At 33.5% G+C, this 27,278-nt stretch overlaps 1 protein-coding gene across 5 annotated transcripts in view; it reads right to left on the bottom strand.

The window, feature by feature from the left end:
- LOC111151324 (SUMO1/sentrin specific peptidase 7) overlaps positions 1-27,278 on the bottom strand; it is a 159,523-nt gene that overhangs the window by 18,244 nt on the left and 114,001 nt on the right. For 4 of the 5 annotated variants that reach the window (XM_022509240.1, XM_022509258.1, XM_022509267.1 and 1 more), the window contains 7 exons: positions 26,333-26,479; positions 21,767-21,800; positions 14,385-14,564; positions 12,438-12,700; positions 10,641-10,774; positions 8,986-9,102; positions 5,649-5,771 (listed from right to left, as the gene is read on the bottom strand). In XM_022509240.1, the coding sequence (XP_022364948.1) occupies positions 5,649-5,771; positions 8,986-9,102; positions 10,641-10,774; positions 12,438-12,700; positions 14,385-14,564; positions 21,767-21,800; positions 26,333-26,479 (998 nt within the window). The remainder of the gene's footprint in view (positions 1-5,648; positions 5,772-8,985; positions 9,103-10,640; positions 10,775-12,437; positions 12,701-14,384; positions 14,565-21,766; positions 21,801-26,332; positions 26,480-27,278) is intronic. The other variant, XM_022509250.1, reaches the window with a different exon arrangement.

Below are 27,278 nucleotides of genomic sequence, written 5' to 3'. Positions count from 1 at the left end.
AGATCAAACAATTTTAAAAATCTATGGCACTAACATGGGAGCAGCCAACTATATATTAATCAATTAATAACCAAATCAAAGAAACACATCAACAATAATACAACAATAGGCGGGGACTATAACAACCCCTTACTGAAATGGTCAGATCATCTAAGCAAAAGATCAACAAGGAAATAAAGACTTTAAATGACACACTGGACCAGAGGGACATCACAGATAATTCAGAACATTCCATCTTAAAGCAACAGAATACACATTCTTCTCTAGTACACACGGAACAATCTCCAAAATAGATCACCTCCTGGGTCACAGATCAGGTCTCAGCCAGTACCAAAAGACTGGGATCATTCCCTGCATATTTTCAGACTACAATGGTTTGAAACTAGAACACAACCACAAGAGGAAAGTCAGAAAGAACTCAAATACATGGAGGCTAAAGACCATCTTACTAAAGAATGAATGGGTCAAACGGGAAATTAAAGAATTAAAAAAATACATGGAAATAAATGAAAATGAAAACACACTGTACAAAATCTTTGAGACACAGCAAAGGTGTCCTGAGAGGAAAGTATATAGCAATACAAGTCTTTCTCAAGAAACAAGAAAGGTCTCAAGTATACAACCTAACCCTACACCTAAATAAGCTGGAGAAAGAACAACAAAGAAAGCCTAAACCCAGCAGGAGAAGAGAAATAATAAAGACCAGAGCAGAAATCAATGAAACAGAAACAAACAAACAAACAAAAAACAAAAACAAAAACAAAAAACACAACAACAACAACAACAACAGTAGAACAGATCAACGCAACTAGGAGCTGGTTCTTGGAAAGAATTTTAAGACTGATAAACTCCTGGCCAGACTTATCAAAAAGAATAGAGAAAGGACCCACATTAACAAAATATGAATGAAAGAGGAGAGAACACAACGAACACCAAAGAAATACAAACAATTATAAGAACATATTATGAGCAACTATATACCAACAAATGTGATAATCTGGAAGAAATGGAGGCATTCCTAGACACATAGAAACTACCAAAACTCAACCAGAAAGAAATAGAAAACCTGAACAGACCCATAACCAGTAAGGAGACTGAAGTAGTCATCAAAAATCTCCCAACAAACATGAGCCCAAGACCACATGGCTTCCCAGGGGAATTCTACCAAACATTTTAAGAATTAATATCTATTCTCCTGAAACTGTTCCGAAAAGTAGAAATGGAAGGAAAATTTCCAAACTCATTTTATGGGACCAGAATTACCTTGATCCCAAAACCAGACAAAGTCCCCACAGAAAGGAAAATTACAGACCAATATCCCTTATCAACATGGATGCAAAAATTCTCACCAAAATAGTAGCCAACAGGATCCAACAGTACATTAAAAAGATTATGCACCATGGCCAAGTGGGATTTACTTCTGGGCTTCAAGGTTGTTTCAACATCCTCAAAACAATCAATGTGATACAATACATTAATAAAAGAAAGAACAAGAACCATATGATACTCTCAATAGATACTGAAAAAGCATTTGACAAAGTACAGCATCCTTTCTTGATCAAAAATCTTCACAGTTGGGACACCTGGGTGGCTGCCTTTGGCTCAGGTCATGATCCCAGCATCCTGGGATCGAGTCCCACATTGGGCTCCTTGCTCAGCAGGGAGCCTGCTTCTACCTCTGCCTCTGCCTGCCATTCTGTCTGCCTGTACTCGCTCTCTCTCCCTCTCTCTCTGACAAATAAATATATAAAATCTTTAAAAAAAAAAAAATCTTCACAGTGTAGGGATAGAGGGTACATACCTCAATATCATCAAAGCTATCTATGAAAAACACCACAGCGAATATCTTTCTCAATGGAGGAAAAACTGAGAGCTTTTCCCTTAGGGTTGAACACAGCAGGGCTGTCCACTCTCACCACTGCTATTCAACATAATATTAGAAGTCCTAGCCTCAGCAGTCAGACAACAAGAAGAAATAAAAGGCATCTGAATCAGCAAAAAGGAAGTCAAACTCTCACTCTGGGCAGATATGATACTTTATGTGGAAAACCCAAAGACTCCAGTCCAAAACTGCTAGAACTCATATAGGAATTCAGTTAAGTGGCAGGATACAACATCAATGCACAGAAATCAGTTGCATTTCTTACAACAATGGCAAGACAGAAGAAAGAGAAATTAAGGAGTCAATTCCATTTACAATTGCACCCAAAATCATAAGATCCCTAGGAATAAATCTAACCAAAGAGGCAAAGAATCTGTACTCAGAAAACTATGGAGTACTCATGAAAGAAACTGAGGAAGACACAAAGAAATGGAAAAATGTTCCACACTCATGATTCAGAAGGACAAATATTATGAAAATGTCTATGCTACCTAGAGCAATCTACACATTTAATGCAATCCCTATCAAAATACCATCAAATTTTTTCAAAGAAATGGAACAAATAAACTTAAAATTTATATGGAACCAGGAAAGACCTCAAATAGCCAGAGGAATCGTGAAAGTTGGCAGCATCACAATTCCAGACTTTAACCTCTATTACAAAGCTGTAATTATCAAGACAGTATGGTACTGGCACAAAAACAGACACATTGGTCAATGGAACAGAATAGAGAGCCCAGAAATAGACCCTCAACTCTAGGGTCAACTAATCTTTGACAAAGCAGTTAAGAATGTCCAATGGAAAAAAAAAAGACAGTCTCTTCAACAAATGGTGTTGCGGAAATGGGACAGCCACATGCAGAAGAATGAAACTGCACCATTTCCTTACACCACACACAAAAATAGACTCAAAATGGATGAAAGACCTCAATGTGAGACAAGAATCCTTCAAAATCCTTGAGAACACAGGAAGCAACCTCTTCGACCTAAACCACAGTAATTTTTTCCTAGAAACATCACCAAAGGCAGGAGAATCAAGGGCAAAAAAACTACTGGGACTTCATCAAGATCAAAAGCTTTTGCACAACAAAGGAAACAGTCAATAAAACCAAAAGACAACCGACAGAATGGAAGAAGATATTTGCAAATGGCATATTAGATAAAGGGCTAGTGCCCAAAATCTATAAAGAACTTGGCAAACTCAACACCCAAAGAACAAATAATCCAATCAAGAAATGGGCATAAGACATGAACAGACATTTCTGCAAAGAAGACATCCAAATGGCCAACAGACACATGAGAAAATGTACAACATCACTCGGCATCAGGGAAATAGAAATCAAAACCATAGTGAGATACCACCTCACACCAGTCATAATGGCTAAAATTAACCAGTCAGGAAATGACAGGTGTTGGTGAGGATGCGGAGAAAGGGGAACTCTCCTACACTGTTGGTGGCAATGCAAGCTGGTATAGCCACTCTGCAAAACAGCATGGAGATTCCTCAAAAAGCTGAAAATAGAGCTACCCTATGACCCAGCAACTGCAGTACTGGGTATATACCCTACAGATGTAAATGTTGTGATCTGCAGGGGCACATGCACCTGAATGTTTATGGCAATCCACAGTAGCCAAACTATGGAAAGACCCACAATAGTCCACAATATCTACAACAGCCAAACTATGGAAAGAGCCTAGATAACCATCAACAGATAAATGGATAAAGAAGATGTGAGATAGATAGGTAGATAGATAGATATACACACAACACACACGCACACACACACAATGGAATACTATGCAGCCATCAAAAAATGAAATCTTGCTATTTACAACAACGTGGATAGAATTAGAGGGTATTATGCTAAGCGAAATAAGTCAGTCAGTGAGAGACAATTATCATATGATCTCACTGGTATGAGGGATTTGAGAAACAAGACAGAGAGGATAATAGGAGAAGGGAGGGAAAAATGAAAGATGAAACCAGAGAAAGAGACAAACCATAAGAGACTCTTAATCTCAGGAAACAAACTGAGGGTTGCTGGAGGGGAAGAGAGTAGGAGGGATGGGGTGCCTGGATAATGGACACTAGGGAGAGTATGTGCTATGGTGAGTGCTGTGCATTGTATAAGACTGATGAATCATAGACCTGTACCCCTGAAACAAACAATACATTATATGTTAATTTTTAAAAAATTTTTTAAAAAGGTTTATATCCCTTATCACTTTGATTCTGGGCTTTTTTATTTTTTTACTGATTTATAGAAAGTCTTTGTATGAATACTAATTATATATATATCTGGTCAAGCATTAGTATGAGTTTTTGTCCAGGAAAGAGATACAAACACACACAGGCACACAAACACAGCTGACCCTTGAACAGTGAGGAGTTTAGGGGCACCCACACTCCCAATGGAGTTGAAAACCCATGTATATAACTTTTGACTCCCCAAAATGTTAACAACTAAGGGCCTCATGTTACCAATAACATAAAATCAATTAACACATATTTTGCATATGTATTTTATCATGTACTGTATTATATAATGTACTATTAAAATAATACAGTACATTAGAGAAAATAAGAAATAAATAAGAAATAAATAAATAGATGGTATCTAAAAGAAGTTATCAAGAAAACCATAAGAAAAATACATTTACAGTATTTACAGTTAATACATATACTGTAGTTATAAAAAAAATCTGCATATAAGGGCACCACACATTTCAAACCCATGTTGTTCCAGGGTCATCTGTGTGTGTGTTTGTGTGTGTGTGTATAATATACTAAGTATAGTAATATCTAAGCTTAGTATCATATATATATCTTACTCTGGAATATGCCACTTATGTGTCTTTGTTTTATATTCCTTTTATATATGATCAAACATATAATATCAAATTTTAATTTTTAAAAATTATCCTAAAATTTAAAACTACAACAGATCCTACCTGCTTTCATTTTCAGTTTCTAGGTGGTTATGCCAAACACTGACTAGTAATTTTATAAAAAAAACATAAGATTAAAAGCATGGTACTAACCATGAATTTCTATATACATAAAATAGAACAGGAAGGCATCAAAAATGTTTAATATCAATTTATTTAATAAACTTTCCCCTTCCAAATATCGCTCCCCATTAATTCTGACTATAAGCCAAATTATGTGAAGATAGTATTTTGTGTAATTTACAGTAGTTTAACTAAAGAGTAGTATTTTGTAGTCTGACCAGAAAATCAAAAGACACTATATTTTAAGACAGATAAAAATGTAATGCAGAGAATTGGCTATAGTGATGATAAAGAAAAGAAAGTGCAAAACCAAAAAAGAGAGCAGAGAGGCAACAAGAGACTAGCATAGGAGGAAACTACTATACCCCTATACTAAAGGGCAAAGAGGAAGAAGCAGTAGCAACTCCAGATAGGAGTTGGCATTCTTACAGATCTGTTCATTGAAAGACACAACCCACAGAGGAAATAATGCCACTGCCAAAATCACTGCCTAAGGCAAAGAGGGTAACCTGACTTTTTCCCTCCTTGCCCTCCAACCTCCAGCGTCCCCACAGAACATGCACTTGGAAATGCAGCCTGCGAGAGTCAGAACAGAACAGTGGAAGGGTAAGAAGCATATCTTAGAGCAAAAAAAACCTGCATAAGTGGTAATACTGCTCACTCCAGGAAATAATGTAACAAGTTTTATCACTTAGAAACATCAAAATAGCATATTTTCCTCTTAAAACTTAAGTACATTGAAAGTATGACTTACGAAAGATTTGGATTGTCTTCTGTTAGATTATTTTCCTTTCTTGTCAAGCATTTATAGAAAAAGCTACTAAAAATGTGACTTCGTTCAACAAGTTCATCTGATGCCTTCTCCAATATAAGATACCTGTAAAACAGCAACACCACAAAAGAAAGTTGTTTTTAGATTTCTACCTGGTCTTCTTCCAGTTATCTTATGTATTCCAGAAATCTTCATTTTTATGACCAATTAGACTCAAAGTCATCTTGCAATTTGCTCTGATTTCAGTGTTTTTGGTTCTTTATTTACCTCATCTTCCATCAAGATTGCTTAAAGCAGAAATTGCCTGCTGATTCTTTCACTTGCTTAACATGTATTATCAAATTCCTAACATATACCAAGCACCATATTTACACTAACATATAAAATAAGTGGGGGGAAGTACCTGTCACCATATAGCTTACAATACAGACGAGAATATAGAAGGTAAGATTAATCAAATACTGAAACCATGACACTCCTATAATAAATCTAGAAAAATTTTAATTACTATGAGATATGCCTAACCTATAAATCCTTAGTCCATTTCTACTAAAAGAATTCTTCAATATAAGCTTGTAATTCAATGATTTAGTGCTTAAGCCCTTCATAATTAGAGAATTCTGCTATTCTTAATAGCTTATACAGGTTCAAAAATGACCTTGTAATCGTTTTTTAAAAAAGCACAAAAGACAAACACAACTTGAAATTTTTTTAATGTGGTTATGGGAAGGCTTTGCTACATGGAAGGAGACAAAAAGGATGCTTCTGATGTGCTAGAAATGGAATCTTGATCTGAATGATGATTATATGGGTGCATGTACATGTGAACGTTCATTCGCTGTACACTTACAATTTATGTACTTTACTACTTAAAAGTTATTCATTAATTTAAAAAATAAATAGAAATTAGTTTAAAAAATAAAGTTAGAATCCCCTCTGAAAGGAAGTCAATGAGACAGACATACAGGCAATTCAGTGAAAAGGAAGTACAGAAAAGTACTACTGGAAGTAAATTAGGAATAAAATTGTATTAGTTAATTCCAATAAAACATATAAAAACTAAGAATATGATCCAGTTCACCTCACCAAATATAAGCTTGACACTATTATAGGAATACAAAAATAAATTAAGATGTAAGAGCATAACCTTTAGAAGGAGAATGATCATAATATCACCAACTAACTTTCAAATCAGGCAAAATATTTTAAGTACTACAAAAGATGTAAATGAAGTATTATGGGAGTTAATAATATCTGTTTAGAAGATCAGGAGAAGTTTCAAGAAGTTACCACTTGAGAGAAACCTTGAAAGGGGAATAAAAGTTCAAAAGATTGAGATAAAGAGGAAAGTTTTCGGAATCAAGACAAACAGTGCATTAAGGCAGAAGAGTGAATAAAAATGGGCTTTGTTTAGTAAATTATTTATAATTCAATATTGCTGGACTATGTAATACATACAGGGTTATTAGTAGATGGCTAAAAAGATAGTGTCAAATTACTAAGGCTCTCGAATGCCAGAGTGTCTGAACTCATTTTGACAGGTAATAAGAAATTAATATAAATTTTTAATGGGAATTGCATTCATAGAGTACCTTAAGAAGAACATTGCTGATCGTAATATACTTAATGGACAGGAAAACAGAGATAAAGGATACAAGGAGACACATTAGAAAAACAGAAAAAGGGGCACTTGGGTGGCTCAGTCATTAAGTAGCTGCTTTTGGTTCAGGGCATGATCCCAGACTCCTGGGATCGAGCCCTGCATCTGCTTCTCCTTCTCCCTCTGCCTGCTGCTCCCCCTACTTGTGCGCGTGCGCTCTCTCTCTCTCTCTCTCTCTCTGACAAATAAATAAAATAAAATAAAAGACAGAATAACAATCCAGGTAAGAAGTACTAGAAAAAGACATGATGACAGAAGAAAAAGAATAAATGAATTTGAGAGACAGAATCTAATAAAATTGGCAAATGAAACAAGACGAAACCAGAGAGGGAGACAAACCATAAGAGACTCTTAATCTCAGGAAACAAACTGGGGTTGCTGGAGTGGAGGAGGGTGGGAGGGATGGGGTGCCTGGGTAATGAACACTGGGAAGGGTATGTGTTGTGGTGAGTGGTGTGTATTGTGTAAAACTGATGAATCACAGACCTGTACCCCTAAAAGAAATAATACATTCTATGTTAATATAAAAAAAGAAGAAGAAAAAATAAAATTGGCAACTGAGTATATAAAGGAGGAAGGGAGAGTGAAGAGTAAATGATAATGGAGACTTCTGCTTCCAGCCAAGATGGAATAACAGAAGCCAGATTAACCCTCCTAGATGAAAGAAGCACAAAAAAAAAAAAAAAAAAAAATCACAAAATATATATGAATCAATAGTTTTCAGAACACTGGACACCAGGCAACAAAGAACAATTATTCTTGAGAAATGAGAAATAAACAAGGTGAGTTCCACTAATGCACCAGCTTAGTATGTTGTCCAGGCTGCAGCATGGGACTGAGTAACCCAGGTGACAGACTACAAGTTGAGGAGACACTGAAAGATGGTAGAGACTAAGGCAGCTAGAATTTGCAGATCAGAATACTGAAAAGGGAAGAGCTGTAGTTAAAGAAAATTCCAGACATCTGCAGAGAATCATCCTTGAATATGCAGAATTTTCATCACCACATGCATGTAAGGAAAGGGCTGGGGAGAGAACTACCTGAAAGATTAGAGGGAATAGTAGCTAGCCACAAAAATAGTGCCTGTTCTTTCCAAACAGACTGGAAAACCTCATAATTCATGAGGCCCTGGTAGAAGATATTTAAATAAGACTAGTATTATTAGTTAAACAAGAGGGTTCAGGTAAGATGAAGCTTACCTTCCTATCTATTTCTTCAGCCTGTCTACAAAAAGTTGAAAATTATTTTTTAATGGAATAGTGGTATGGGTTTTTTAAACGACAGGTAACTCTTACAGTGCTTAAAAGACACAAGAGATCACTACAGAATTGCTTCTTTTCCCTTCCCAAAGTGACCTGTAATTTTTTAAGTACTTCCTTCACCACAGAAATATAATTAAGAAATATAAATCTGAAGTAAACAAATAAACAAAAACTAATATAAACAAAAAATAGTAACTCTTCTGGAGGACATAACATCTTCAAGAGGTAAAGGAATGAAACTGAAGTCAACTATAGAAAACGCTGGTAGGCAAAAATCTTTGAATTCTTGGCAGGTTACTTTTAGCTAGAGTTAAAAAAAAAACTTCAGTGATAGACATGTGGTTTAAGATTCAAATCGAAACTGATAAATGAGAAGATCATTCATCACTGTACTTACTTAAGGTAGAAATCAATGATTACATCATTAAGAAACTCTCCTTCTTCTAAGCACTCCAGATCTTCATTAGTTACTCCTAATCCCCCTTTTGTAGGTGGTGGAGGATATACAATCAACCTTAAAAAGTAAAACTAAATTTTAAACATATTGTAGTGAAAATTCCAGTATATAACAGTATATAACAAAGAGATTTGTTATATAAACACTAATAGGGCAATGTATTCAATAACTAAAGTGTACAGAGTAAAAATAACCGACAGGATATAAGCAATTATATTTTCCTTCTTTATTACCACAAGGTACTAATAGTACTCTCACTGTCTTTTCATTTCCAATCCCATGTGGGCTAGTATCATATTCACCTAATCAATACCTTATATCTCACAATCAGTTATAATACCATCAAAGATATCTCTCTTCTGTACAATGTTTAACTTTCAACAAACTGATATAATAAACAATAAAAGATTTTCCTAAGCTCCACTTTCCAGTTCTAATTTTGAATCCCCAAGATTAGTTCCTTTCCATTTAGAAGCCAACAGTCAAAAACTATGTTCTCCTACTGGTGGCTAGTCCACAGCAATAGCAGAGCAATAAAGAAATAACATGGGAGCAGAGAAGGCAGGTTTCCTATAACAAAGTGCTTACAATGTAAAACTAAAGAGAATATAAAGGAAACAAGTAATTATAACACAAGCAGAAAGAAGTAGAAAACAGAGAACCACAAATTAGGCATCTTTTTTCTAGTACCTTCTCTTAAGTCTCAGAAATATGAGCAGTTCTGAGTTTCTAGCTATAATCTTGGAATACACATGACAGTCATCATTTGCATGAATATAGTCAACAATAAAAATATAATAATATGTGTATCTTAAACCAGAAATAGTATGTGCATCTTGACTTCAAAACGAAGTCACCTGCAATTGACTTAATCTTGGCAAACAAAGCACCTAAATCATATAAAAATATGTGAAATTTTAAATGCTAATATGAAAGTTACTATTTTATGGGCTATTTTCTATTCTGTGCTTTCATTTTTTGTTTTGTTTTTTTTTTAACAGAAAAAAGGAATCATACAGAGGAAGAGAAATCACCCTCAAATGCAGAGACTCCCTATTCTGGCCACCATGACAAGACATATATAAGATAAAATATGAATAAAGTAGCAACTTATGAAAAGGAAGTTCTAATAACCTCCAAAGTACATTAAATTGAGATACACCTCAGTTAAGTAACCCCACTTTTCCTACCATATATTCAGATATGGACTATATAGTCATAAAAACCATATACTGCACTCGAGTATTTTCAACAAATATTTTAATCTTACCAAATTTTACATTTTGGTTACCATTTATATCTTACTGACATAAAACTAAATGAAATGGCACTGACTGTTTTCTTAATAAATTTTTTTAACTTTCTCAAAAAAAAATAATACTTCTATTACTAACCATCAGTGTAAGAGCAAAACTCAAAACATTTTAAAAGGTAAACTATTGTCAAATCAATGTTGTATACCTGAAACTAACGTAATATTGTTTGTCAGTTATACCCCAATTAAGAAGAAAAAGGTAAACTACTTAAAATCAGCAGCATGAATGAAAACTACAAATATGTCTACCTATTACAAACAGGTATGACACAGTACATACTTCTGTACAGGCCCAGTGTGCCTGACTTCTCGCCATTCTTCATCTGGATTAGATGTGATAGAAAGTGAGTAGCAACCACTACTTTGCTTCTGCAGGAAGGTGTAAGTAGGCTTGGCTGTATCTGTATTTGAAGGCTGACAGAAAATGGCAAAGAAAAGGTTTTCTTATAGATACATAAATACGCATTAACTCTCAAAGAATGAAATCAAAACCTAGACTAATTTTTAAAAGCATGACTAAAAGAAATCCGTATCAATGAGTTATATCTATACATTTAGAATTTCTCCAAAGATTTTGTGAAATCAAGATAATACTTTTGATCAAAAGATACTATACATACAGGGTTACCTGGGTGGCTCAGTTGGTTAAGCATCCAACTCTTGATATCAACTCACATCATGATCTCAGGGTTGTGAGAGTGAACCCCTTGTTGAGCTCCATGCTCAACAGGGAATCTGCTTGAGATTCTTTCTCTCCCTCTGCCCCTCCCCATATTCACATGCACCCCCTCTCTAATAAATAAGTAAATCTTAAAAAATATATATATTGTCCATACAATGGTCAAAGGTTAACTTGAAGTGTTACTTATGGGCATTAGAATTAAAGAAAAATGTGAAAACTTTTCAGTTCAAAATGAACAAAAGATATAATAGCTAGGACAAATAAAATTTAAGAGATAAAAAGTTCATATTTTCCATAACAAACTCGAAAAAACTTTTCTTTCTAGAGGTATCTGGCAGAGATATACAAGCCTCTTCCAGATTCCCCTAATACTAACATCTTATATAACCACAGTTACAACTATCAAAACTAAGAAATTAACATTAGTATAATATTATAAGCTAAATTGTAGACTTTATTCTGATATCACTAGTGTTTCCACCAGTATCTTTTTTCTGTATGAGAATCCTACAATTCCTGTCTTTCCCTGTCTTTCATGACCTTGATATTTTTAAGAGTATTGGTCAGTTATTTTATAACTGGGTTTGTCTGATTCTTCCCATAATTAGATTGAGGTTACACAATATTGGGAAGAATACCAGAGAAGTCATGTACCCTTCTCAGTGCATGATGTGACAATATCTTATTCCTGGTGATGTCTGCCGCATTTCTCCAACTTTACAAGTTACTTTTTTTAAATAATTAATAAATAATTTAAATTAATTTAATTAATAATTAATTTAAATTAATAAATAATTTAAATAATTAATAAATATTTTGGCTGAGAGAATTTGAGATTATGTACATATCCTTTTTCTCCTTAAGTTCTTACCATTAAATTTAGTATCTCTTGGTGGACCTTGCCTGCAACAACATTAACTATGGTGGCTTTGTATTTATTCCTTTTACATTTATTAATTCAAATACTTTCCTAAGAAAAAATTATCAATTATCCACCATCAGTACTTATTTTTCACTCATTAATTCAGGTATTTATTTGTATTAATACAGATTTATGGGTATTTATTACATTCTTTGCTAACAATCACATTATCATTATTGATTTTATTGCTCCAACTGTTTTAGCTGTGGGGTACCTGGCTGGCTCAGTTCGTGGAGCATGCCACTCTTGATCTCAGTATCAAGTGTGAGCCCCATGTTGGGTGTCAAGTTTACTTTAAAATTAAATTAAATTAAATTAAATTAAAAAATTAAAACTGTTCTAGCTTTGGTATTGGGAGTTCTTTCAGGTTGGTTCCTGTGCCCTTCTGACAAAACACAGCATTTTCAGATCACTCTATTTTCAGTGAAAAAATTTTTACTGAACCCTGCCAATTATATAAATCATATGCTAACCTGAGATACTGATTTCCTCTTCATTTCTTCAGCAGCAACAGCAGGAAAAGAACAAGTTGAAGCACAATAATAATGAATAAAAGAACTTTCTTTTGAAGAGAGGTTCTGAAACAAAGGAAGTGCCTGAACCCAAGATAATGGATAAGAAAGCTCTAATTCTCCATTGGTTGTACTTATTTCTGTCATAATATCTTTCAATTTCAATTCTTCTCTTTGTGAAATAGGACTGTGTAGCTCAAGGAAAATGAATTCACTGGATTTTGCTATAAAAGAAATAAGAAACCAATTTTTATCAGTAGTGTTATTTTTCAAGGGGATTATAATTAAAATAATTTAATCATTAATGATAGTATTTTGTATATTAGTTAATAACTCAGGCAAATTAAATCCCCAAACAGGCCATTAGTAACTGAGATTCAAGACTCACAAATTTTAAACTCTTCCTGCATTAAAAGGGAAACTCTACAATTGTATTGGTTGCTGTATCTCTACTATCTGGCATTTAGTATTAGTAAACTTTTATTAATGAATTTATGAATAAATGAATGAATAATAACTAAGCATTTAATTATTTTTCTCTACCATCCTCCATTTGTCAAATCTACCAATTAAAAAAGTATTCTGATCAAACACTTCCTTCAAAAACAAAATCATTTTGTTTCATCAATCATTTCAACAATGGCCTCAGATGACATTCATTCCCCCATAATAATTATAAATGGCTAGTTTTATTTCCCCAACTTCTCTATGTAATCATAAATTTTCCCAATTAATTTGGAGTAGGACATCAAAATAAGCACAGTAGTCCTCCTTTATCCATGGTTTTATTTTCCACAGTTACAGCCACCCACGGTCAACCACCGCAGTCCTGAAGCAGATCATCTTCCTTCTGGCCTATCACCATCGTGTCTGTAGTAGGCTCTCACTACATCAAAATGCCTATGTCATTCACCCCATTTCAACTCATCACATAAGCATTTTATCTTCTCACACCATCACAAGAAGGGTAAGTACAGTATAATAAGGTATTTTGAGAAAGGCCACATTCATGTAACTTTTTATTACAGTATATTATTATAATTATTTTGTTATTAGTTATTATTAATCTCTTACTGTATCTAACTTATATATTAAATTTTCTCATAGGTACACATGTAGAGGGAAAAAACATAGTATGTATAGACTTCAGTACTATATGTGGTTTCAGGCATCTATAGGGGAGTCTTGGAACATATCCTCTATGGATGAAGGAAAGGACTACTGTAATATTAAAGGTATAAAATTCAGTTCACTACTTACCACATTTTATATACAAAGGAATACAGAGGGCAAGGTAGAGAGATCAAAGAGGTAAAAAACAAAACTTACTAATTTGATTTATGCAATTCTAAACTAGACTCTTTAGGAGTTGAAAACTAAGCAAAGTTGGGAGATATTTAAAATACATTCAAATACACAGTTTTGGGAACATTCTCCCAAAAGTATTCAATCCAGTCTTAGAAAAATGATATATTTAAGTAAAGAGAGTTTTCTGAAAAACTCAAGAAAATATTGAAGATAAAAGACCTCTATATTTTATTTAACGTTGCCACTGATTAGCTGTCACAAGTTATTAGGAAACAAGGGCAAGAAACTCATAAGAAAGATAGTCAAGGATGGCAACTGACTTAGGATAAGGCATTCCTTTTACTTTAGAAGATAATTTCTCTTGGTTGAGTAAAATTATCAGGAGAAATTATGTAGAATAAATAATTTATCTTATATAAATAACATTAAGGGTTAAAATCTCTTTTAATTCCATGAACTTAATTTCAATTCAATGAAATAATCACATTCTATTAAATTACTTTAGAAGAAAACAACTTTATTTACAGAAGAAAACAACTTTATTTATTTATTTATGACTTCTCAGGTTATTCCAAAATTTAGAAATTATGTCATACTCACATTGCTGGCTTAATATGGAGTTTTCTAGTTGGGTCTGAATCTCTTGAAGATAATTTGCAGAGACCCAGAGGAAAAGGATAGCATGACTCCTTTTATTGTGATCATCATCCTTATTTTTCCATAACCCAAACCTCTTTAAATGTGTGGCATCCACTAGCAATGAAACCTCATTCAAGGATACTAAAACCAAAAGAAGATAACATTACGAATACAACACTTACACACTTTATGCCTCTTCTTGAAAACACGATGTTTTTCAAAAAGAATGTTATGTGAAATTTTACAAAAGTATTATTTCCAGTACATAAAAAAGGCCAAGGGGCGCCTGGGTGGCTCAGTGGGTTAAAGGCTCTGCCTTCGGCTCAGGTCATGATCCCAGGGTCCTGGGATTGAGCCCCCCATCGGGCTCTCTGCTCAGCCAGGAGCCTGCTTCCTCCTCTCTCTGCCTGCCTCTCTGCCTACTTGTGATCTCTGTCTGTCAAATAAATAAAATCTTTAAAAAAAAAAAAAAAAGGCCAAGAAGAAGAAGAAGAGGAGGAGGAGGAGGAGGAAGAAGAAGATGACGATGAAGAAGATGGGTGTGGTGCATAAACAATGAATTTTGGATCACTGAAAAAAATTAAATTAAATTTTTAAAAAAGAAGACAATGACAATGACAACTATCTGATCTATGCAGAAAAATAAGCATAATATAACTTAGAAAATTATGTATTTCTATTTTGGTCAATACCATTAACCAAGACCTCAAATGTTACCATAAGTCAATTTATTCCTATGTTTCTTCTCCCAAAATATCTGCATTCCACTATATAGACTAGCTAATATCAAAAGACTCTCAAAGATATTATGAGCTTTTGAATGGTCTAAGATAGTATTTCTTATAAAATTCTTCCAGGTTTAAAAAAATAAATAAATAAAATTCTTCCAGGTTTTACTTCTCAAAATTTCTAGGTAATCACTCAGAATTATGGGTCTTCCTCCTAGTAAGCTAAAAGAAACTTCTATGAGGATTTTTTTTAATTCAAATAAACATAGAAAACTAGTATAAAGAAGTCCTGAAAGTCATCTGGTCCAACTTCAAGAAAACAAGCATCTGAACTAGTAGGAATACAAGTATCAGTTAAGTACAAACTCAAGATGAATACCTATTTGAAACAGATCTCTTACTATTCCTACCCACACTGTATCCTAGCAAGTCAAAATCTAGTTCTCCGCCTTTGACACTGGGATCACATCAGAGCCTGTTAGAAATGCAGAGTATCAGGCTGCACTCTAGATGTACTCAATCAGAATATCTGGCTTACCAAAAAAACAAAAACAAACAAAACACAAAAAACCCAGGTGATTCACATCACTCAACACTGAAGTTTGAAAAGCATTTTACAATAAGCATTCAAATACTTAACTACTCATCTTAATGTTCTCACACCATTCTATTTTTTAACTTTTTCTTATAATCAACTGATCCACTTTAAACATCGTCTTTCTTTCTTTCATATTTCCTCCTTTTGCTTATTCCTTCCTTCCCTTATTCCATTTCTTCATGTCTTTTCTTGCTCCTTTTCTGTATTTCTATTTTTCCTCTGTGCCTGTTTGCATGCCTGCCTGCCTACTTATACTATTTCACTACTCCTTTTAAAAACATTTTACATAACTTCTTTCCTTTCAAACTCTGTTACTACCTTTTATTTATTGGCATTTTCCTGGATAATCCTTTTTAAAATCACTTCTATCAATCAATCTATATCTATCCATCTATTTACGTTTTTATATCTACTTCTCACATACCTAACTACTTTCCTATCTAGCTGTCACCATTCATCAATCTTATTTTATTGTAGTATTTTAGCAGAGTTCTTTTTAGAGTTCTTTCTCCACTATCCACAACTGTACTTAATTTTCTTACTAGCTCCTTCTTTCAAACCCTTCTTTCTATCTCTTACTCCCACATTCTTTATTTCTTTTGTATTTACTCTTTCCTACAGACTTATCACTTTAAACTTCCTTTTTTCCTTACTTCCTATTTTTGTCCCTTCCTTTTTCTTCCCTCTTTGATAGTTTTTTTCTATATCTTTTCTCAGCCCAATTTAATCACCGTCCTTTTCTTTCTCTATTCTTTTTATTTTATTTTATTTTATTTTATTTTTATTTTATTTTTTCAGTGTTCCAGAGTTCATTGTTTATGTATCACACCCAGTGCTCCATACAATACGTGCCCTTCTTAATACCCACCACGAGGCTCACCTAACCTCCTATCTCCCTCCCCTCCAAAACCCTGTTTGTTTCTCAGACTCCACAGTCTTTCTCTATTCTTAACCGCCTGTAACCTGCCTACCTTTCTTCTTTCTTTCTTTCCATCCTTCATTCATCTCTTTATCTCCACCTTCCTCTTTCCTTCTTTCATTCCTCCCTCTTTCTCCTTCCTCCTTCCATTTTTTCCTTGTGTTTTTAAATATTTTTCTTTTCCTCGCTCTTTTGTTCCCTTTCTCTTTGCATTTATTTTGTCCAGTCTTTCCTACTGGCTTATGCCCTTTAAAGTCCAATCTGTTTCTCCCTATAGCCATCTCTCTCTCTCTACCTAGCTACCCTATTTTATTTTACTGTCTTTTTTTTTTTTACACTGACTATGACTTTTCTCTTTTTTTCCAGCTTTACTGGGATACAATTATCATATAACACTGTATAAGTTTAAGCTGTCTAATGTTAATCTGATACACGTATTTACTGCAAAACAATTACCACTGAAGCATTGGCTAACACTTCCATCACTACCATTTTTTTTCATGATGAGAACATGTAAGATGGACTCTCTTAGCAATTTTCAAGTATATAATACAGTATTATTAACTGTAATCACCATTCTGTACATACTGACCTTACACCCGGAAGTATATACTCTTTGTACAACTTCTTCCCATTTCCTCCATGTCCCAGTCCCTGGTAACCTCCATATTAGTCTCTATTTCTGTGAGTCAGCTTTTTTAGATTCCACATATAAGCATATCATGCAGTATTTGTCTTTCTCCATCTGACTTTTTTCAATTACTCTAATGCCCTCAATGTCCTGCATGTTCTCACAAATGGGAAGATTTCATTCTTTCTCAAAACTAATATTCCATTGTATATATAAACCACACTTTTATCCACCCATCAACAGACAGGCGGTTTCCATATTTTTGGCTCTGTGGATAATGCAGGATGCATATATCTCTTCAAGATCCTGTTTTAATTTTTTTGGATATATACCCAGAAGTAGGATTGCTGGATCATATAGCAGTTCTAATTTTAGTTTCTTGAGGAACCTACAGAGCGTTTTCCATAGTAACTACAGCAGTTAACAGTATCACCAACAATGTACATGGGTACCCCATTTCCCCAAATCCTTATCAACACTTGCTGAATTCTGGTCATTCTGGTGATGGCCATTCTAACAGGTATGAGGGGATATCTCATTGTGGTTTTCATTTGCATTTTTGTGATGATTAGTGATACTGAGCATCTTTTCATGTGCTTATTTGCCATTTGTATGTCTTCTTTGGAAAAAATGTGTATTCACATTCACATTTCTTCCTCTGCCCAATTTTTTTTAAGTATGATCATTTTTTTTATTTTGTTTTTTTGTTGTTGTTTCTGGGGGTTTTTTGCCTTTTATTTTTTTAATTAATATATAATGTATTATTTGTTTCAGGGGTACAGGTCTGTGACTCATCAGTCTCACGCAATACACAGCGCTCACCACAACACATACCCTCGCCAATGTCCCTCATCCAGGCACCCCATCCCTCCCACCCGCCTCCCCTCCAGCAACCCTCAGTTTGTTTCCTGAGATTAAGAGTCTCTTATGGTTTGTCTCCCTCTCTGGTTAGTCTTGTTACATTTTTCCCTCCCTTCCCCTATGATATTTTGTCTTGTTTCTCAAATCCCTCATACCAGTGAGATCATATGATAATCGTCTTTCTCTGATTAACTTATTTCGCTTAGCATAATACCCTCTAGTTCCATCCTTGTAATTGCAAATGGCAAGATTTCATTTTTTTTGATGGCTTCCTCTGCCTGATTTTTAATCAGACTTTTGCTTTTGAATTCTCAGAGTTCTTTATATATTTTGGATACTGGCCCTTTCTTAGATATGTGGTTTGCAAATATTTTCTCCCATTCCCTAGGATGCTTTTTCATTTTGCTAATGGTTTCCTTTGCTATGCAGAAACTTTTTAGTTTGGTGGTGTTCCACCTGTTTATTTTAGCTTTTGCTGCCTCTGCTTTTAGAGTCAAATCAAAAAAAAAAAAAAAATCATTGCCAAGACTGATGCGAAAAAACTTAACCCCTAATGTTGTTTGTTTTTTTTTCTAAGAGTTTTATAGTTTTCCATCTTACACCTAAGGCTTTAATCTAGTTTGAGTTGATTTTTGCATATAGTAAAGATGGGATTCCAGTTTCATTCTTTTGCTTGTGGCTATCCAGCTTTCCCAACACAGTTATTGAGACATAGCATGCATTTATTTCTGGGTTCTCAATTCTGTTCCACTGTTCTATGTGTCTATCTATTTTTATGCCAGTACAAAATTGTTTTGATTACTATAGCTTTGTAATATAGTCTAAAACCAGGAAGTGTGATGACCCCAGCCATGTTCTCAGGACTGTTTAGGCTATTTGAGATCTTTGGTTGTTCCAGACAGATTTTAGAATTTTTTCTCTATGAAAAATGTAATTGAAATTTTGATAGGTATTATAATGATCATGCAGATCACCTTGGGTAGTATGGACATTTAAATAACATTAGTTCTTCTAATTCATGGGCACTGTAACTCCCCCATTCCAAAAACTGTGAGTGAAACTGGCAGCAAAGACAAACAGACTAAATTACAAGAGTAGGAACCTTCAGAAAACTTAGCACTTCTTCCTCACACAGCTCATAATCCCAAATAACTGATACTATTTCTGTGAAATCTAGACAACTACTACTAATCCAAATGTACCAACCTTTTAGTATAAAAGCATAATTTTCTTTACAAAGACTGCTTGAAAAAGTTTCCCTTTTTAAAAAAGGAGATTTAATACCACCATTAAGGAAAATATATCTCACTACCAAATTTTCCCCAACATGTGGTTTATTTTGTTACAGGACTACGGAAAAAACTGAAAGTAGGAGTTGCCTATCATTTTTCCTACCCGCTATTAGGGATCTTAGTAAGAGAACCCTAATTTTATCTAGGAGGCAAGATATTCAGCTTCTAGAAACTTCATTTCCTAGCTTTCTTTGCAAGTAGATGTGTCATCATATGACTATATTCTACCTAAGAAAATGGAAGTAGAAGAGGTTAGGTGGCATGCACATCCAAGAAGCCTCCTTAAAAAGGCAAGAGATAGGTGGTATGTGTGCTTTTTACCATTTTCCCCTTCCTCCTGCTTTCTACCTAGAACACAAACATGATGACTGAAATATGAGCAGCCAGTTGTCCATGAGACAAACTTAAGGATGAAAGTAATATGTCAAGAATGACACAGTAAAAAAACAAAAGAGACTGGGCCTCTGAAGACAAAAAAAAACACACTGTATCAGCCTTGTTCAGCCTATCTCTGGATTTCTTCTTCATGAAGGAAAATTAAGTTATTTTCTTTAAGTCACAGCCAAACATAATAGATAATACAAATATATAAATTAGTATTTCCCTGAGCTACTGTAGAAAAAGAATAAGCATTTAGACTTCTACATTCCTTATCTATTAAAACCTTTCATATGCATGCCTCGTTTTTAAAAGATTTTTATAGGGCGCCTTGGTGGTTCAGTCTGTTAAGTGTCTGACTTCAGCTCAGGTCATGATTTCAGGAGTCCTGAGATGGAGTCCCATGTTGGGTTCTGCACTCAGCAGGGAATCTGCTCTCTGGGAGACTCCCTCTCCCTCTGCCCTTTCCCCCCATTCATGCTCTGAAATAAGTCAGAGAAAGACAAATACCACATAACATCACTTACATGTAAAATTAAAAAAAAAAAAACACAAAAACTACAAGTTCATGGATACAGAGATCAGATTACTGGCTGCCAAAGGCAGGGTGTGGGTGGGCAAAATGGGTAAAGGGGACAAAAGGTACAAACTTAACAGTTATAAATAAGTCATGGGGATGTAATATACAGCATGGTGACTACAGTTACTGTATTACAAATGTGAAAGTCACTAAATGAGATCTTAAAAATCATCAATCACAATAGGAAAAAAAAAACCTTTTGCAACTATGTATGGGGAGGATGTTAACTAGACAGATAGTAGGGATCATTGTGCAATACACACAAATAACAAAACATTATGTTGTACACCTGAAACCAGTATCATGTTACATGTTAATTATACCTCAATTTAAAAAAAAGAAAGGATATGGGAGGAGCGCTGTTACATAGGTATTTAACTATAGATTACTATACTTTCTTCTAGGAAATTATTATTTTCTTTTAAATCAGGTCTTTGTTTCTTCTTAATGTTACATTATTCCATAATAACTTATTAAAATATCCTAATTAGGAATATCAATTTGTTTATTCTGTGCCTTGCCTTATATATTCTTACTACTTATACTAACTTCCTAATTATTAGATTATTGTAATATATAGCTGTGGATTCCATATGTGGCTATGCGGGGAGTCCAATTAAAGTTACTTCGATCACATCTTCAGTCTTGGAACAGAAGCTTCCTCTCTTCCGTAGTCAATCTGTAAAGTGCTATTTGTGTCTATTTTTCTTCCTCATTTTTTTCATAATTCATTCTCTACAGAGACTATTCTCTATTGCTTCTTATTTGTTTTCTTGGTGTCATTATTATTCTGAAAGGATTTTAGTTGGGGAGAATATAGAAAATGTTCTGAGTCTCTGTATATTGCAGGTATAGTTTCCAATCTACTGTGCCTTACTCAGATAAGAAATGGTATAAAAAAATTTCTCCTAACCCCTATGCAAAACCATTTTACATGTTTGTGTGCAACATTATAAATTTTACTTACAGTTTCTATTTTCATACATTTCATCACACCAAAATCATCTTGCTATCAAAACTTTATTTCTGTTACTCTGAGTCTCTTAATATTACTGGTCATTAAAACAATAGTTATAAAATATATTCAAATAGTCTAATAAAATATTTTAACTTCTTTTAAAGCTGATAAAAAAAAGTGTTAACTTGAAATATATTAATTGGGGAGGGTATGTGCTATGGTGAGAAAAAAAATTACAATAAAAGGAATCAAACTTGAAATACATTATTAACTTTAGTTTTACTTAATTTCTATACTGAAAAAATTACGGAAAGCTGGCTGCAGAAAGATTTTAGAATTTTTGCTATTTTATGTTCAAAATTACAGTGAAAAGAAATCATAAGACAATGACAGCTTACCTTGAAATGGGATCTTAACATACTTTGTCGTGAACTAAAGGAAACATAAAAAAGCAAAAAATGAGTTACCGCTCAATATGTTACTATTCAAAATTTTCAGTTTGTTTTTTTTTTTTCTTTTTCAAACCACAAGCATGTATTCAAAGTCTATACTAAAAGTGCTCAAGGGGCGCCTGGCTTGCTCAGTCCATAGAGCATGCAACTCTTGATCTTGGGGTTGTGAGTTCAAGCCCCACATTAGGTGTACAAATAAAATTTTTTAGCTGTACAAATAAATTTAAATTTTATTTTAAAATAAAATATTCAAAAAAAAGTGTTTAAGCCTTTTTAAAAATAAGCCAAGAAAATGTGTCACTGTAAAGACTTAGCTGGGGTTTTCTTGGTAAAGACCTAATTTTATTGAAGAACCCTGAGCACATAATTTAACTCTCAATATGCTCATTTATTAAAAACCAGTAAGACTTTTACTTAATATATTTTTTAAAAATGTTTCCTGAATATTATGGAAGGTATAAGACAAAGTCCCAAGAAACTGCCAAGAGAACCCCCAGGTGTCAGTGACTTTGGTAAATAAACCACAAAACAGGGTTTGATTCTTGGCTTTGTTGACATTCCCAGCATTCATCTTTCCATGTTACAAATTCACTTCTGACTGAAAGTGCAACAAAGTTTTTGTTCTTTCTGGTCCTTCTGTGCCAGAACACTAATTTTCTCTAGGAATTTTTGTATATATCTGACCTGAAGTACTGCTTTTATAACAAACTTTCAAGGTCATGGAGCACCTAAAATCTTAAATGTTCCATCTAAAATAGGCTTTTAAATTCATTTTTCCATTAATGTCAAAATGAATTCATGGCTATTTATTTATTCTTCAGTTGGGTTTCTCTTCTGATCAATACATTTATGAAATTGTTTACCAAATCAGGGGTCTAGTCTGTGAGCACAAAACAAAATTAAAAATGGTCTTGGTACATGGCTACCTAAATTAACTACCAACAGAATTCCAAATAAGTAGCAAATAATGTCCAGTGAAACCACAGGATTATTGTGACTCATTTCTTTTTCCAATTTAAAAATTATTTCATATTGCAGGTTAATACATATAAAATTCATATTTCAGAGTCTAAGTCAGCCACTAAAGCAAAATTCAGCCAGAAGTCCATATGAGTTAAAAGCTGAGTTTGGTATTCAAATCCTGTCTCTACCACTTATACACAAAGTAAGTAGGTAAAATACTTACTGAACCTAAATTCAATAGGCTCTTATCTAAAGCTGAAATCTTTCAAAAGGAACTATTATCATGAGACACTAACATCTGATTAAGTATATTATCTAATGTAGTCAAATGCACCTTATTATTCTGTCACTTTCACACAACTGCTATATATATTTGGTGTATATTTTCCCTTGCCAAATTCTGAAGATATTTAGTAAGTCTTTAATCTCATAAAATATATTTCATCAAATGTAAATAATTAGTTACAGAAAATGAGTATAAGAAATTTTGCTTTTGAGATTTTATAAACAGTACTACAAAATTATGAACTAGAATAGTGTACCTATATATCTTGGCCTCTACTTTGTCATTATTCTCTCATTCTTCCACAGTAAATATTCTTGTCCTATATCAAATCTTTCAGCAAGGATCTGATAATTATTTATATCTTTGTGTGATGACTAAGCCAACATGTAACCTCTCCCAAAGGCAAAGCTCTATTCCCAGCAAAAACTTAATCCCCAGTTAGGAAGATAAAACAGATATTTTTGTGAGAGTAAGATAAACCCAGTTCTCTGAAATCATACCATACCTATTTTATAACTTCTTAACAATGGCCAGTACAGTTCTCTGAACACAATGTTTACTTAATAAACAACTGCCCTACTATCAACAAAGCTGAGAAACAAAAAATGAACTGTTCACATCTATTGCAGCATTCTCTACACTAAAAAAGAAAAAAAAAGTAAAGGTTCAACTATAAAAAAATGAGCTCTAATTTACGTAAATAGCTTCCCAATATAGGTATTTTTCTAGTTTAGCTAAAATGTAACTATCATGGGAGTGAGAACAGTATCTCCAGTTAATCTACAATGACACATTAGTAGAGACTCATTAAATATCTGGAAAATGACTGAATTTAATTCTCTTACTTACTCCCCCAGAAAAAAGTTCTTTCATTTCTCGGGCGCCTGGGTGGCTCAGTGGGTTAAGCCGCTGCCTTCGGCTCAGGTCATGATCCCATGGTCCTGGGATCGAGTCCCGCATTGGGCTCTCTGCTCAGCAGGGAGCCTGCTTCCCTTCCTCTCTCTCTGCCTGCCTCTCTGCCTACTTGTGATCTCTGTCTGTCAAATAAATAAATAAAATCTTTAAAAAAAAAAAAAAAAAGTTCTTTCATTTCTCTGTTACAAAACATTATGAACTGTGTCTGCAAAAGGAATATATAAGAAGTCTTTTGGATCCTTGAAAGTTTTAAGACTTTTACCTTTTTCTCTCCCCTTTTCATGTTATTGTTTTTATATGTTAAACTTGCTTATGCTCTCTCCTTAGTAACATACTGTTTTAATATTTACAGAATTCCTCAGTCTTTCTTCATATACACATATTTTACCTGTATATATTTGCTTTGATTTACTAAATCACTTTCCTTTAATTAGACATTTAAGTTTTTATTTCAATTATAAGAATTGTTCCAACAAACATGAACCAAATTTTGAAAACCTACTTTATGACATTTATTGAATATCTGCACTCCCCTACTACTTCTAATAGTAAATATTGGGGCAACCGAAATGTTTCAACAGTCAGGAGTTATGACAACCCAAGTACCCCAAAATAGATACATGAACTAACTTAATAATGGTAAGTTACAAAACAGCATATATGTCATATACTTCTGCTTTAAACATATATGCATATCTAATATGAAGAATATAGAATGATATTGACAACAGAGTTGATGTCAAATATTTCTGGATAAGCAAGATTATAGATATTTTTTAAATTTTTCTTAAAATAAAATAGTTTCTTTACTCAATTATAATTTTTTGTTTGGTCTTATTTTTTGCCCACAAGCCCACCTAACTATAATATACAATTAATAACATTAACTAATGAAAATCCACTGCTGAATATTTATGTTGGATATTCTCCGCTGACTACTCAATTATTATCATATATTTATATTATTTAATTTTTCACCATTACAAACAACTTAACAGAAGAAAAAATGATTAAACTGAATCTAAAATAAAAAAGTAAAATGGGAGGGGAAGGGAGAAACATTATAAAAAGTGAATGAAATTCCTTAAAAGAAAAAAAAGTGTAAAACCATCACAGGCATGCCAAAATCATTAATATCTAAAAGCTACTGATCAGAGAATATTAAAGAAAATTGCTCTTGTGTTTTCAATCAAAGCAATTTTAACTATATTACAAGCTACCATTATTTGTAGATCCCAGATTTTGCTGGATGTATACATGAAATTAGGCCATCCTCCCGCATAGTCACCAAGTAAACATCTACTTTATGTCTTAAATCATGTGCCTTCTCTGTGAAGTCTTCTGGGATTCCCCCAGACAGATATTCCCATATGTACCCATCTTGTACATATTTCCATTTAACATTTTATCATAATGTAAATACCTGTTTATGTGTCTGTCTCTTCCATTAGACTACAAATTCCATGAAAGGAGAGTGTATGTCTTACCATTTTATTTTTCTCGGCCCTATCCCTAACATACTGACATATTAATAAAACTTTTGGGAGAATACCTGAGTTATAATCTGACATGGTCAATGCAATTCAACTAGCATTTCACACGCTTATTTAGGATTGAACCATTTATGGAAGGTGTAAAAGCAAATAAAAGCATGGCTCTTCACCACAAGAAGCTTAAAGGCCAATGGAGAAGTTCAGGCAAAAATATAAACAATTATAAACCCAGAGAATAAATCTTACAATAGATGTACAAACAAAGTGCTCTAAGTATACACAGTAAAGGGAGAAGTTAGTTCTGGCTAGAAGAGAGGAATCAGGAAAGGTTTCCTGGAAGAGGAAATATTTCAGATAAGCCTAAAAGGATAGTTAGAATGTTAAACAGGCAGAAATAGTAAGAAAATACAGAGACGTGAGTAAAATCCAGTCTAGGAATTACTCCTGGAGATCTTTAAAGAAATTTAGGAATTTGAAGAACTCAGTTTACAATTTAAAGCAGCAAAATGGGATTTCTTCTTGTTGCTCTCAACTATATCCTGAATAACAATTGACTTTACCACCAAGTAAGTTTAAGAACTCAATGAGTATCAATACTGCATATGATCTTTTTCATACATAATCTTCATTAGAATAGCTGGGTCAAAGATATAATTTTAGGATGTTCCCTTATGATTTTAGGATTTCCTCCAGTTAAAGTCATGTCTCAAAGTAGGTATGATGACATATTCAAAGTGTCCCATATAAAATTAATCTCAATTCCATTTTCATTTGTATTTTTAAAAAAAGACAATTTGTAAATGCCTTGTCCATAGTCCAAAACTGAAAAAACAAAAACAAATTAAATATACTTACTGTAACACAACCTTTAGAAGCTCCTTTTATTTTACCAATATAAACAGAAGTAAATATAAAATCCAGTTGTAGGTCCATCTCATTACTAGGTATAATACAGGAAATGTTTTCCATGACAGGATTATATGGACATAATTCAGATGAAGCCTAACAAGGAATAAATTATAAAATGCATATAACCCTAAATATTAGACAAATGCTGACAATGATTTTCAAAGTCAAATACTTCTTTAAATCCCTATTAATGAATTTGTGAAGGATTTTATACTGTTCTTGTAAAGAAATCATTATCTAGATTTTTTTCTTAAAAAGCATATGATTTACCTTGAAAAAACTACTCCTAATAATTGAATCTTAAATTAATTACATAGGCCTAAGCTCTAGAAATATATCTTCCTCTACATCAAAGCCGTAATTTCAAACTTAATATTCCCTAATAGGTTTTATTCAATTTTAGCTCAACAGAAATATATTAAGATTTATATAGTACCTTAGTTCGAAATGCGTTTCTAAATATATTATCTCTTTTAATCACAACCACCCTGTGAGGTAGTTTGGGTTTTGTTTTTTTGTTTTTTTTCCATTTCATAAGTAAAACTAATAGATGTTTCGATTGGTTAAGTGACTTGCAAAGGTCATAAAGTTGGTGTGAAGCAACATTAAGTCAAATCCAGGTTTCTACCTGCAGGTCAAGGGTTATTTCAACCATGTAAAATTGTTTCATACACCAAGATGATGCTCTTAGGTAATGCACTTGAAGGCATGTAAGTGCCTAAGAACCATCTGTTATATCAAATCTATATGTTTTACTCTATGTTCTATGTCTGAAAATAACTAACCAGTTGCCCAAAACCTCAAAAATTATACCATTTTCACTCAAACAACTACAGAACTCTGCTTTTAAATTACAATACACTCTTGGGAAGTATTAGCAGCAGCTGTTTCC

The sequence above is a fragment of the Enhydra lutris genome, unplaced genomic scaffold, assembly GCF_002288905.1.
Source record: "Enhydra lutris kenyoni isolate GAN:26980312 unplaced genomic scaffold, ASM228890v2 scaffoldscaffold2, whole genome shotgun sequence".
NCBI classification, from domain to species: Eukaryota; Metazoa; Chordata; class Mammalia; order Carnivora; family Mustelidae; genus Enhydra; species Enhydra lutris.
Note: the sequence above shows the minus strand (reverse complement) of the source record. Positions and strands in the feature narration are given on the sequence as shown.